Source organism: Myotis daubentonii, chromosome 5 (genome assembly GCF_963259705.1).
Source record: "Myotis daubentonii chromosome 5, mMyoDau2.1, whole genome shotgun sequence".
Classification (NCBI taxonomy): Eukaryota; Metazoa; Chordata; class Mammalia; order Chiroptera; family Vespertilionidae; genus Myotis; species Myotis daubentonii.
The window spans coordinates 55,936,063-55,949,169 of record NC_081844.1 but is presented as its reverse complement, the minus strand read 5'-3'; the positions used below and the strand labels follow the sequence as shown (position 1 = coordinate 55,949,169).

The window sequence follows — 13,107 nt, the reverse complement described above, 5'->3', positions numbered from 1 at the left end:
ACTTCTGGCTCAGCCTGTACCTAAGTGCTGAGAGCGTGTAAACTAGGAGTGACGTAAATAGGTCATTTAGAATAGGCTCATTTAAGATGAGACACCCATCAACTCAGTGGGCCACAGGAGTGAGAATGAGTGAAATAACTACAAGTGGCTACGTGAGGTATGTGGGGTACGTGGCACAGAGGAAACCAGAGCCCTCCATGTGCACCTGGTGCTTGCAAAAGAGCAGCTACTCACTCAGTAACTTGTGTAATTTCCAGCTCATGTGAGGACAAAGTGAAAAGCTTTATCTGTAAAAGTGGGATGGAGTAAGCATGGTGACAGAATGATCCAAGATTCATTATTAATTCTCATCAGTTGAGTCATCACTCTGTATCTAGAACACCAGTGTCAGGAAAATGGATACTCGCTCACTGTGGTTTCTTTTCCATCTACAATCTCCTAGTGTTTTAAATTTTGTCCCAAAAGTTATCACAGTGACCTTCCATTCAACAAACACTTACTAAGCACCTACTAAGTGCCAAGCAGGAGGCCTCCTCACATCTGTATAGCAGTAAATAGACATGGCAAATAGACGTGGTCCCTGCCCCCAGAGTATTGACTGTCTAGTAGGGCAGACAGACATTAAACAAACACAGATATATAACTAGGAACAGTGATTAGTTTTATAAAAGGAAGAGTACAGGGTAGGATTAGTGGGAATAATAAGTAGAACTAAAGTATACTGGGCGCCAGGGAAGATAAAAATGAGCGAGTGACATTTAAGTATTAATATATAAAGGGTTTCATACTTTACTACAAATTAATCTTATTCTCTACAATGCATACTTTGGGCTCAACTCTGAAAAACATTATTTTTTTAAGTTTACTTTTTCCTGTTCTGGCAGCCTTTCTGAGTGATATTTGTTATTGCTACGAGGCTGAAGTTCACTCCTCCTAAATAAATCACAGCATATAAATACCTGCTGCTCTTTTGGTAAATTATTTTCTGATAATCTCATAAGTGTTCCTCAACCTTTATTTTTTGTTTCCTTTAATACCAGTCCACCTCTCCACACACTAATATCAAATATTACCACAAGCACTAGAATATCCCTTTTTTGACAGAACAAATTTTCTAGTTAATGCTTTATTTGACAGCTGTGCTACAAATAAAAAAAATCCAAGCTCAGGACTCCACACCACTGAATCTAAAATGTGGCCTGAAAATAATTCCCACTGCTGAGGGAAGGTTTTATTGTTGCCTCTGCTGCTCTGGTTGTGTCCTGAAAACATGATTTATGTTAAAAGAATTTCCTGTTACAACCGTGTTTCTTCCCCCTCCCCATCCCAAACCTAATAAGGATTCTTTTTTGCTTATGTGCTAAAATATAATTGAATTCAACACTCGTGATAGCTTAGCAATTATATATTATTATTTTAAATTTATATTTATTGTTGAAAGTATTACAGATGTCCCCTTTTTAAGCCATTATATGTTATTGATCATACAATTTTCCCCTTGCTTCTCTGCTAAACTTAGGATAATATATTTAATATTCCTATTGTCATGTACACATTTTGTAAGGCACATAGTTAACCTAACTGAAATTATTTTAAATAAAACTAGCATCCAAGTTTACTTGTATAAAAGATATTAAGAAAGATATGAGGGCTATCATTTGAAAAATGGGATAAGGACACCTGTCCTGTTTCAGAGGATTATTGTGAGGCTGGAACAATATGAATGTTTAAGAATTTTGTAAGTTCTATAGAATTATCTTAATTATAACTATTTCATAATGTAAGGTCAATTTTACAAATATTAATATCCAATGCCTTTTAAAAATGACATGAATGGACAATAAACTCAAGAGCCCTCAAACGTCAAAACCAAAGACTGACAATATATAATTGCACTTATACGACATTCTGGAAAAGGCAAAATCCTAGAAATGAAGACTAGATCAGTGGTTGCAAAGAGGTTGAGGGGGGAGAAGAGCTGACTACACAGGGGCAGCACAGGGAATTCTGGGGGTGAGAGCTGCTCTGCACATCTCTTGTGGTGGTGGTTATGGAACTCTGTAGTCTGCCCAAACTAATGGAACTGTATATCAAATAATGAAATTTACTGCATATACATTCAAAAAATAATTTTCAAAAATGTGTAAAAAACCATGGGCAATTTAAAAGGATGTTTAAGAAAATCGTTAAGAGTATGAAGCAATTTTAATCTGAAAATTTGTGCAAACAGGAAGCACAATTTGAGGTCAAATAGTGCTAGTGTTGTCATTACCACATGGTGAAAGTAAAGGTTTAAATTTTGTTATTAAATCAGAGAGAATTCATTACAATTATACAGCTATTTTAGGAAAACGTATCAATCCCCATTGTATTTTTTAACGAATTCTAGAGGAGTTTTAGCTTCAATAGTAATCAACCTCATAGACCTAAACATGTAATAAAAGCCCAATTAATAATAAGGATTTGAATGAGGAAGTTTTCTTTCTGGACATACAGAATAAAGATGCAAATTATTAAAAAACCCTAGATCATCAATTCCATTAAATAAAACATAAACAAAATCCTGCCTAAAAACAACTTGTAGGGTTTATTGTAGGAACAGTACATGTTAAACTATTTTCCCTACTCTTTCATAGCTGTTATAACACTGTCACCAAAATACACTTAGGACAAACTCCTTAATACCAGCAATTGTCTTTTCAATACACTGTACTTACTAAGGCAGAAGAATGGACTCACACATTTTATAAACATCATTAACAAAACTGAAAGATGACTTGCTGTAAACCATTTAATAAACTAGAAATTTCAGTGAGAAAGAATTTTCTATTCCCAAAACATTTAAATCAAGATATTTGTAGAGCCTTGTTTTAGCTGAAATATGTACTTCCACAGTATCCATCAAGTTCTAATGCATTAATATCTCATTTTAATTATTTTTAAATATTCACCTATATATTTACTACGTTTATTTAATCCTCTAACAATTCTAAAATATTTTAAAGAGACTCCATGAAATTTTTCAATGTTTCTACATTTCCTAGATGCAAAAATGTATATGCATTTATTGGATCAGGTCTCCTGTCATAATTCCGAGGTGAGTTTGGTTTGTCCTGCATGCAAATGAATATATAGACTTAACATTTTATATTCTAACAAGAGCTGTCATATAAAATCAGTAGTCAGCTACTTTTCTTCATGATGGTGTAGATTTCAGCAAGATTCTATGCAGAATTGGGTGGATGAAAATTTCTACTTCCAAGAAATACACCTAATGAGAATTTCCAGTAAGGAAAAAAATCCTTTAAGTAATACAAAAGTGGGAAAATACACACACATACACACACACATGCACTTGTCATAAGATTATGCAAATACATGTGCATATGGCATTTACATACCATCACTTGGGTGACAAATCTACGATAAAAAGCTGCCTCTTAAAAACATGCTGAAGCTAACTTAATGGTAGACTACATAGTAGATTGGGGAAAAATGTCTTTTCCTTATTTTATAATGTTAGAATCATGTAATTTTTGGAAGGAAGACGACGAGAAAGCATTCTAAGTGTCTCTACTTACAGTAAACTTTAGTTCACGGATGAAGAAAGTAACAGTTACCTGTGTCTGTAGAATAGACTCGGAAACTTTTATCCCAGAAGCCGCAGACGAGGATGTAGCGGTTGTCGGAAGTGATGACAAAACACTGGGAATGGACTTGAATACTCTGATCTAAAAGGTCAGTGATCTGCCTCCTGTGCATTCCTGTATTGCTGGCTATGAGAACAGAGGAAGAAAAAAATAAGCTTACTAAACCCACACGTGCGAAGAAATCCTATAGTCTGTCATGCTCAGGATAGGGGGTGAGGGAGGAGAAGCAGCATGTTCCAGGGTGGGAATATTTGATCTTTAATTTTAAATATAGTAATATTTGAAAAACCAAATAGGAAAACACATCCGAATGCTAGAAGAATGTGGGCAGCTAAATCCAACATCTCCGTAGGAAATTTTGCCTAGAGGAAAGAAACAATAACATGCTACAATTTAAAAAGAGTGTGCGACTCCCGGAACACGCTTTCTAGCTCTTGGGCAGGACCAAACTAGATTACAATCTGCAGATTGCATCATGGTTAGGTTTGTGTTTCTGACAATCTCATTACACCTATCGCCATGAGAATGGATTCGTGTTGTGACAATCCATTACCTTTAACTTTTTGTCACAAGGAAGAGATATTAGAATTTAAATGTCATATAGCTGAAATATTGTAGCATCTTGTACTACTTTGGCTGTAACAGGTCTTTAATTTGACTAGATGTGAACTCCCCTTCCCCTTGTTTACAGCTGTACTTGCATGTATGGAAAGGGGAGAATGACTATTTATTAAAGATACTTGTAATTGAAAAAGTCAAAGCTCAGCACGCGGCCACTTTCTTACCCCGAATGTAAGCAATAAAACAAGACAGCCTGGCAGTGTGTTTTCAAAGTGCAACAGAGCACCCGAGATGGGGTTTGTCACAAGGCACAAGGTCAGACTCGGAGCGACATTAAGCACGCGGGAAGAGTAATAATCCTCTAGAAACACACTATCAAGTATGTCATTATCAGAAAAGGAATTTTCACTGAGGTGCCTTTTGTGGCATTATGAGGCCAGCCAAATAGAAAGCTTTGTTTCTAGTCATCTCAGGGGTATTTCACACCAACTTTCCAACATAAATAATGATTCTTACATTGATAAAGAATCTTGATTGTATCAGAAACTGGAACAAACAAATTTCTGCATCAGATTATTACATATTTTGTATTATAGTCTGTAGTTTTAAAAGTACTATAAATGCATTATTGATAAAAATAGGAAAATATTTATATTATATTCATTGTTTATAATAACTAAGTTAACGTGGCCAATTTAATGGAAGGCTCAGAGAATAATACAGAAGAAAACTGCGTTCAAAATACTCTCCAGTGCTCTGCTGGGAACACCTGGGGACACAGAGGAATAAAATATTCCCTGCCTTCAGGGCATTACAACCTGGCAAACATACGTGTGTAATACTGCAAAATTCTGCTAGTGTCTGACTACACAACTTAACTATAAGGTTATTAGGTAACTGATAATGGGATTCATATTCTTTTGGGTGATTAATGGGCTAGAAAGTAACAGCAGTAGTTAAAAGGACAGGTTTCCAGTTTGGGAACGTTCCTCCATCCTTCCACACAAAGGGAAGTTATTGGCAGATGAGAACTTTTATGGGTATCACCGTGTATCACAGAGAGACATTAGCATCCCACTGGAGTGAAGCTGTGGGATACAATTCAGTTGTTTTTTAATCCCAAGAAACTTAGCAATTAAAAACAAGGTATGTAGTACTTTCTAGACTGGTTATTACAGTATTTTATTCCACATGAAAATTGTAAAAAATGCCCATTTTTTCTCAGTGTTTATATGACTTTTACTCCTATGATATAAAGTTTGATACTGGCCTCTTTTGGGGTGTGATCTCTTGGGAGCTTAACAGATCTGGGCATGTGCATATTTTGAATTGAATGACCACAAAGTGCCAACGAATTAAGGCTGTTGCCCCTTGAACATTCAGATGAATTATTTTATTCCATGTAAGTGCTTACTTATAAGTTAACATTACAACATCTATCTATCTATCTATCTATCTATCTATCTATCTATCTATCTATCTATCTATCATCTATCCACCTACCTACCTATCTAATCTATACAACCTATACAACCTACATATCTCACAACTGCCTTTCCTTTATCTTATTGTTTTCTCTGGCATACCTCCTGAGATTCAATGATGAAAGCATTTTTATGTAATGAAAATTAGGTAAATTTATTTGTCTAGATAAGCAGTCTTCAAACTTGGGTGTGCATACCCCTGGGGATTTAAGATTTCCCCGAGGATACACAGGCACAGACGGTTTTAAGGGAATCAACTTCTAGTTCAACTTTCATACATTCTGCCTGAAACAGGTTTGCCTAAGGCAGCAGTTCTCAACCTGTGGGTCGCGAACCCTTTGGCAGTCGAACGACCTTTTCACAGGGGTCGCCTAAGACCATCCTGCTATCAGATATTTACATTATGATTCATAACAGTAGCAATATTACAGTTATGAAGTAGCAACGAAAATAATTTTATGGCTGGGTCACAACATGAGGAACTGTATTTAAAGGGCCAGAAGGTTCAGAACCACTGGCCTAAGGACTCCTTTCTAACCTCGCCTTTCGCATGCTCTTCTTCCACTAGATAAAATTAAGGCATATTTCTCTCCCACCTAGAATCTTGCTATGGTGCTTCACCTCAGAATATAAGAACCTCTTGAAAGCCAAAAAATTGGAAAATTGAAAATACTATAATGTGATGCTGAAAAGTGAATGTGTAGGTAGCAAATCATTCTGCAGAGCAGGTGGTTTCCAATTCAATGCTTTCAATCAAATGGAAGGAGTATCTAATCAGGCTGTCAATTGATAGATCATTAAAAATAAGTTTCAGTGACAGATTGTTAAAATGGCTGTTGAATGATAGACCATAATGATATTTCTTAATAGACCACTATATGAATGTTTTCACATAACCCAGAAAGAGCTCAACGATTTGAGTGACATTATTAAAACAAAACTCTTTCTTTTCCCATTTATTTGCTCATGTGAGTGACATTCATCAGAGTTTCCACCCATAACAAAACAAAAAAAAGTAAACAGAACTGTTGACATATCCTGTCCCATTCAGCAACAAGTAATATTCATCCATGAACACAGGAGCTGTTTCATTAAAAATATATTTCTAATAAATGTTTTTATGTTTCATAATGTCTAAAATGTTTAATTTTCCATAAATTTTAAAGTTATAATTGTATAGGGCAAGTAAAATGAAAATATAAACTCAAGATGAAAAAGAAATAATGTACAATTTTCAACTAGAGATTTTTATACATTTTTAAAAAACAAAATGTTTGTGATTCCTTTTCATATTTAGATTCCATTGGATATATTTAAAATTTTATACACTATGCAACTATTTAAACTTGTGATGAAACTGTTCAGCTGTCAACTTAAAAGCGTGTGGGAAGGTACATGGTTTTTAACAATTATTTTAGGAGATATAAGAGCAAACAATGTGATGACCAGTGATCTGGAGCAGGAAATAAAACTATGGCCCTCAGGCCAAATTTGGCCCATGTCTGGTTTTGTATATAAATTTTTACTGGAACACAGCAATGCTCATTTGTTTACACATTGTCCATGGCTGCTTTTGTGTTATACCAGCAGAGTTAAGTCCCTGTGTCTGAGACCTTATGGCCCACAAACCCTAAAATATTTACTATCTGGTCCTTCACCAAAAATGTTTACCTATGCTTACTCTAAAGCAGTGATGGCAAACCTTCTGAGCTCAGCGTGTCAGCATTTTGAAAAACCCTAACTTAACTCTGGTGCCATGTCACATATAGAAATTTTTTGATATTTGCAACCATAGTAAAACAAAGACTTATATTTTTGATATTTATTTTATATATATAAATGCCATTTAACAAAGAAAAATCAACCAAAAAAATGAGTTCGCATGTCACCTCTGACACGCGTGTCATAGGTTCGCCATCACTGCTCTAATGGGTTGTAATTGCCAAATTCATTTAATTATGGACTTTATACTATAGGATATTTATTTTCAAGTTTTAAGGTAAATAGTAAGTATATACTTCAGAAATGATGCTTTAAATGACTTAGCAAATAGCCTTTATTATTTTTCTGACTTTTAAAACTTTACCAAAGTGAGCATTTAAAGTTTTTTCAATATATGGCAAATCATATCTACTCGAAGTAAAACAAGATTTAGAAAAAAGAGTAGCATTTATCCTACATATAGATAATTCTTAGATTTCCACTTATATTTGGGGAAATGATAAATGATTTAGTTTAGAGCTTAGATTATTTTAGCTCATCTTGATAGTTTATCTGCAAATCTTGGCCATTTAGCTCTCTGGTGAAACAATGGTTTTAATCACAAAAAGGATGACATACACACAAGGAATATCTTGAATTTCAAACTACTAAATCAGCTTACTCAAATGCTTCATTTAAAGACTTTAAAATCCTAACAATGTATTTGTGCCAGGGAAATTTGACAGTCATAATGCTAGCACCCATAATAATAGTATACCCCATAATTATGCAATTAAGTTTTCTTATCCTAAAAGTTATTGGATAGCATCTTTAATATTGAAGCTTAAATTCTTAGTGAAGCCACATCTGCAATCCCCACCCATGAGGATGAAGAATACTAAAACTAGCAATTTTAACAGAGCTACTCAAAAGGCGGAACAGCAAGTAAGCATTCTGAGTCACCTGCTGCCGGGACTCATTTCATCCCCATGGCTCTTTCTGCTCCTCTTTTCTTTTTCTTTCCCCCTGAACAAATTTAACCTCCAATGGCAATTTATTGGGCTGTAGGACCCTAGGAAAATGAATACGAATATCTTAACACTGCCATTGGCTAGGCAATATATTTCAACTTTGAAACTGCTCTGCAATTGCCCATTAATCCCCTCCGAATGAACAGAGGGTCCACGAAGAAAGGATTGATCTCCTTTAATGATGAAACCCTGGCACTACAGTTTTATTTTTCACAACACAGTGCTGCTAAGAACCCCACTGTTATTATGAAAATTTCCCTAGCAAAGGAGCTCCATCACATTACTGGGGCACCAATTCATCATAACGCGCCTCGCTCCTGCTCATCAACAAGTCTGAGTGATGAAAAGATCCAATATTATCCTGACAGTACTTCATGCGCATTCTCAATCACACATTATTACAGCATCCATATTAATTTTCAGTGACACGCGTCCTAGGCCTGTTCAAATTAGGCAAACCAACGAGGGGGAGTTGATGAAATACCAGCATAGCCACAGCTCATTGCATTCCAATTTGCATGCAAATGGTTTATCAGGAAAATTCCATTCCCAGCAACCAGCAAGTGAAAAACAACTGTAATCTACACTTCAGGGCCACCATACAGAGCTTAATGAATCGCAAAGAGAGAAGGAAGTGACAGACCTATGAGAGGATCGATTTCCACTGGCAGCTGGTATGGCTGGTCTTGTACAGCACCTTGATGAGCTGGAATTCACAAAAGATGAAAAAAAAGCATTATTTTTCATACATAAACTACATAAAAATGCACAAGTCAAATCTTATGTACAATTGTTTCCAACCCCCAAATTATATAGTTTTGTGAAATTTAAGGGGGAAAAAATTCAGGTGCTTTCCTGGCGAGCTTATTAAACATTTATTTTAGATTAGTGCTGTTCTGAACCTGTGCCATCACAGTGGCTCCAGTCCTGGGCCATAAGCTAGAGCAGATGCTTGACTGGCAACCTCTGATGCTGCAACAAAACAAAATTAAGTGGTAAAGCGCACTGAAAACAAAATGTGACAACCATCTGCTGACTGTAGCAAATACTATTTTTTTGTTACTTTTTAAAAGGCAGTTTTGAATGCTGCAGCACAAAGGATCCACGAAAACGTCAATTTATGATGGAGAAAGGGAAGGCTCTACGTCAGGGAACATTTACTGTTTCATCCATCACTTAAAATCAATCAATTGAAAGTTTGAATAAAATAAAGAAAGCTATCTACAGATAAATGTTTTAGTTAAATGCATTTGACAGAAATATTTTCCTAAAGGCTTGATGGTTTTTTTTAAGTTTTATTAATATTTACTATTTCCATGGTTTCTATTTTAAAATACCCCAAGAAGCAAATGCATAACAAAAATCAATCCATACTAAGAATAGTTGGTTCAATTCTCAAAACAGTTCTAAAGGCTCAGGCATGCTTTTTGGGTAATTGAGAAGAGATTCTGTAGGCTGTCTCCCTGTGAAGGGCAGAGGTCTTTGGGTAGAGAGGAGGTGCAGGGCCAGCAGCTAGCAATGCAACCTTGGGCAAGTCATAAACCCCAAAATGAAGGGTTTAGAATAAATGATCTTTCCAGCTTTATAATTCTGATAGTTAAGTGCTGGGCCCTTTTCCAAATAATTTTCCCCAAATGACTCAGCCATTCACCCTGGTTAGTATCTGCCTTTTATGGACTCAAGCATTTCTAAGCTGCTTGGTGAGTATTAGAGCTCTGCTAAAAACCATCTGATTTTAGGAAGTCTTTCTGACTGTCCTTGAGGGGCTGGGGAAAAAATGGGGTACATTCCAATGAGTGCACGAGATTCTAAATTTATTATGTCACCATTTCCCCTGTTAGTAAATAGCGACTTTTCAAGGATGTTTGGAAGGTAAAATAACTAAGTACAATAATAGCACTCAAAAAATTATAGTTGAGTGCTTATAAGAAATTAAAATAGCTGGAGAGAGGAAGTCATAGGACTCACTCTTTTTTGCTGAAGATATTTTCTTTGCTGATGACTGGCTCTGCCAGTAAAGAAATCACAGGACACATACAGACAATGAACGATTGGGAAAGTGTACCACAGCCTCTGATGTAGCCAACAGTGCCATTTACTTCCAGAAACACCAGTGCCGACCAACACTACCGCCTGGAGAATCTGGCCTCAGAAACGTTAAAACCAAACTGTCAGTGAAAGGTTTAGGAGTCAACCATCTTTGTCATGTCTCAAGTCCTCGTTCTGCCACTGACTGTCTGTGTGACCTTGGGCAAGTTATGTAGTCCCTGTGTGTTTCCTAATCTGTACCATGGGTTAGACAGGTTTATTAGGCTAAACCACATGAAATTACCAATACCTGACATATTGACTGATTAAAAATGGCATTTTGATATGGTTCAAACTAAATACAGAATCTACATCTTAAGGTTGTTGGGGGAATACATGTAAAGTGATTAAAACAGTATTTAGAACTTAGAATATGTCCTATAAACATTGGCTGATTTTTCCCCCCTGGAGGTTCTGCAAGGGCTTTTAAATGAGAAGGAAGGGTAAAGATATATTTTTTTTCTAAATCAAGACTCAGACAAAACTGAAATAAATGACAGGAGCCAGCAGTCTAATCAACAAGCTGTGGAAATTACAGGCTCTCAGAATCTAATACACTCCCCACCTAATAGTGTAATATGAATTTGATATTCATTGAAGAAAACTGTTAGGGATTTTTGACATTCGTTTTAAATCAGGGGTGGGGAACCTCTAGCCTGCGAGCCATATAAGACCCACAAAATCATTTGGTCTGGCCCTGCCAAGGCAATACGGGTGGGTGAGTTAATTAAATGTTTGATCAAATACAGCAGGCTAATTTTTAAGTTGATAATTTTGTATGGCCCATGAATGATGTTATAAATATCCAAATGGCCCTTGGCAGAGAAAAGGTTCCCCACTGGTGCTTTAAATCAAGGCATCCTGACAGGTAAAGGTAGTACAAGATAGGATGACAGACCAGATTTATGTAACTATCCCTGAAAAGAGGCACAGATTTAATAAAATGGGTGCTTAATTTCTTTAGGTGCAGGTACTGGTGTAGCCCAGAACTAGAGAGCACACTGTGGAAAGCTAAGCACCTGGGTATGACCGTGTTCCACTCTGTGTTTATCTGGTGGAGTTGCTGGGTCATACTGTAAAGCCAGAAGGTGGGGACAGAAACCAGGAGCGGCACAAGGTACAGGCACAAAGCCGCCTCATTAGGGAGAATTACAGGCAAAGAATTGGCAAAATATATGCAGTCCCCAAGCTATTGTCTTACAGTAAGGTGAACGGGGCTGGGAATAGTAAGGGCACATTAGCACAGGAAAGCTGCCCCTACACCACTTTACATTTCTATAGAAAAGCTGGAAGCTGGGAAAAGGACACCTGACAACCAAGCATGAAGGAAGAAGCTTTACAGTCAGGAAAATGGGCTTGCTCCAAAGGGGAGTCAGGAGCTCGTGGGCCCACAGAGTCCCAGCTGTGGACCTGGTGATACTCTGGCTGAGCTCTTTGCTAAGCTAAAGTAAAGATGGGGCAGAGAACAATCAAGGCTTTCCAGCAGATGGAAAGGTTTTCTCTCCTCACACATGGTGTCACTGTTTAAACTGAAGAAGTTCTCAGAGCCGCCACCAATAGCCCCCCTGGATAAGCACCATGGTGGCCCTGATGTCACAGGCACTGGGGCTTCCACCAGCTCTAAGGGTAACTGCAAAGAGTAGGCAAATCCTCTTAGCACATTTGATAAACACACCACCGGCATGAGTGGCATTTAGAGACTCCAAAAATCACATTTGTTAATAAAATTATAATCTTTAGTCCCAAAATATCTATAATAATAAAAGCGTAATATGCTAATTAGAACGGACAACCGGACGACCTTCCGGATGAAGCCAGGGCTGTGAGGGCCAAGGCAGCCGCTGCTGCTGCTGCGAGGGCTGAGCCCCTTGCACGAATTTGGTGCATTGGGCCTCTAGTAAGTATATATTTGCATACACATTTACCTCTCTAAAATAAGTTCACTTGAAGAAAAATGTTTGCCTTGATTTTTACCTTCTGAACTTTTTCTGAAATCTGTTCTCTAATCAAATATTGACATTCATTTCATTTCTAATGGCCAGAAAAATGTTCTGTCTCTAATAAATTCTGATACCAACACAGATTCTTCATCATGGGTACCTTACTGAGCATAGTCAGTGTGCCAAATTTTTGTTTGAATGTCAATTCAATTCTATCCCATTATAAAAACTCTTCCATTTAATTTGGCATAAGGCCCTTGTTCAAAACTATATATATATTTTTGCAAACAATTCAGGTATTAAAATGAGCAGTGCTTTTACACTTTACAGATTTAATGACGTTAACAGACTATTAAAATCTATTTTTAAAAATTTCCCACCTTAAACAATAGCTTGTGATGAGGAAGAAATTCAGGAATGTACACACATAACTTTTTTTAGATTAAAAACATGGTGCCTCGCTAAGAAAACAAACAAACTATAGCTTGTAGGGGAAAAGCCTATAATTTCTAGGACTTGATTTTCCTTCTTAAAAAAAGAATTTCTAACTAGTGGCCAAAAGAACAGTGCTAAATCCAGATCCAAACATTCCTGTTCTAATGAGAGGCACTAAATCACAGAGGGATGATCATAAAGTCTGAGTCAGAAAACA

The 13,107-nt window shown here is 36.6% G+C and overlaps 1 protein-coding gene across 10 annotated transcripts in view; it reads right to left on the bottom strand.

Moving 5' to 3' along the window:
• The window catches only part of LRBA (LPS responsive beige-like anchor protein), a 593,124-nt gene that overhangs the window by 24,574 nt on the left and 555,443 nt on the right, over positions 1–13,107 (bottom strand). For all 10 annotated transcript variants that reach the window (XM_059697845.1, XM_059697843.1, XM_059697844.1 and 7 more), the window contains 2 exons: positions 9,071–9,133; positions 3,621–3,776 (listed from right to left, as the gene is read on the bottom strand). In XM_059697845.1, coding sequence (XP_059553828.1) covers positions 3,621–3,776; positions 9,071–9,133 — 219 coding nt within the window. The remainder of the gene's footprint in view (positions 1–3,620; positions 3,777–9,070; positions 9,134–13,107) is intronic.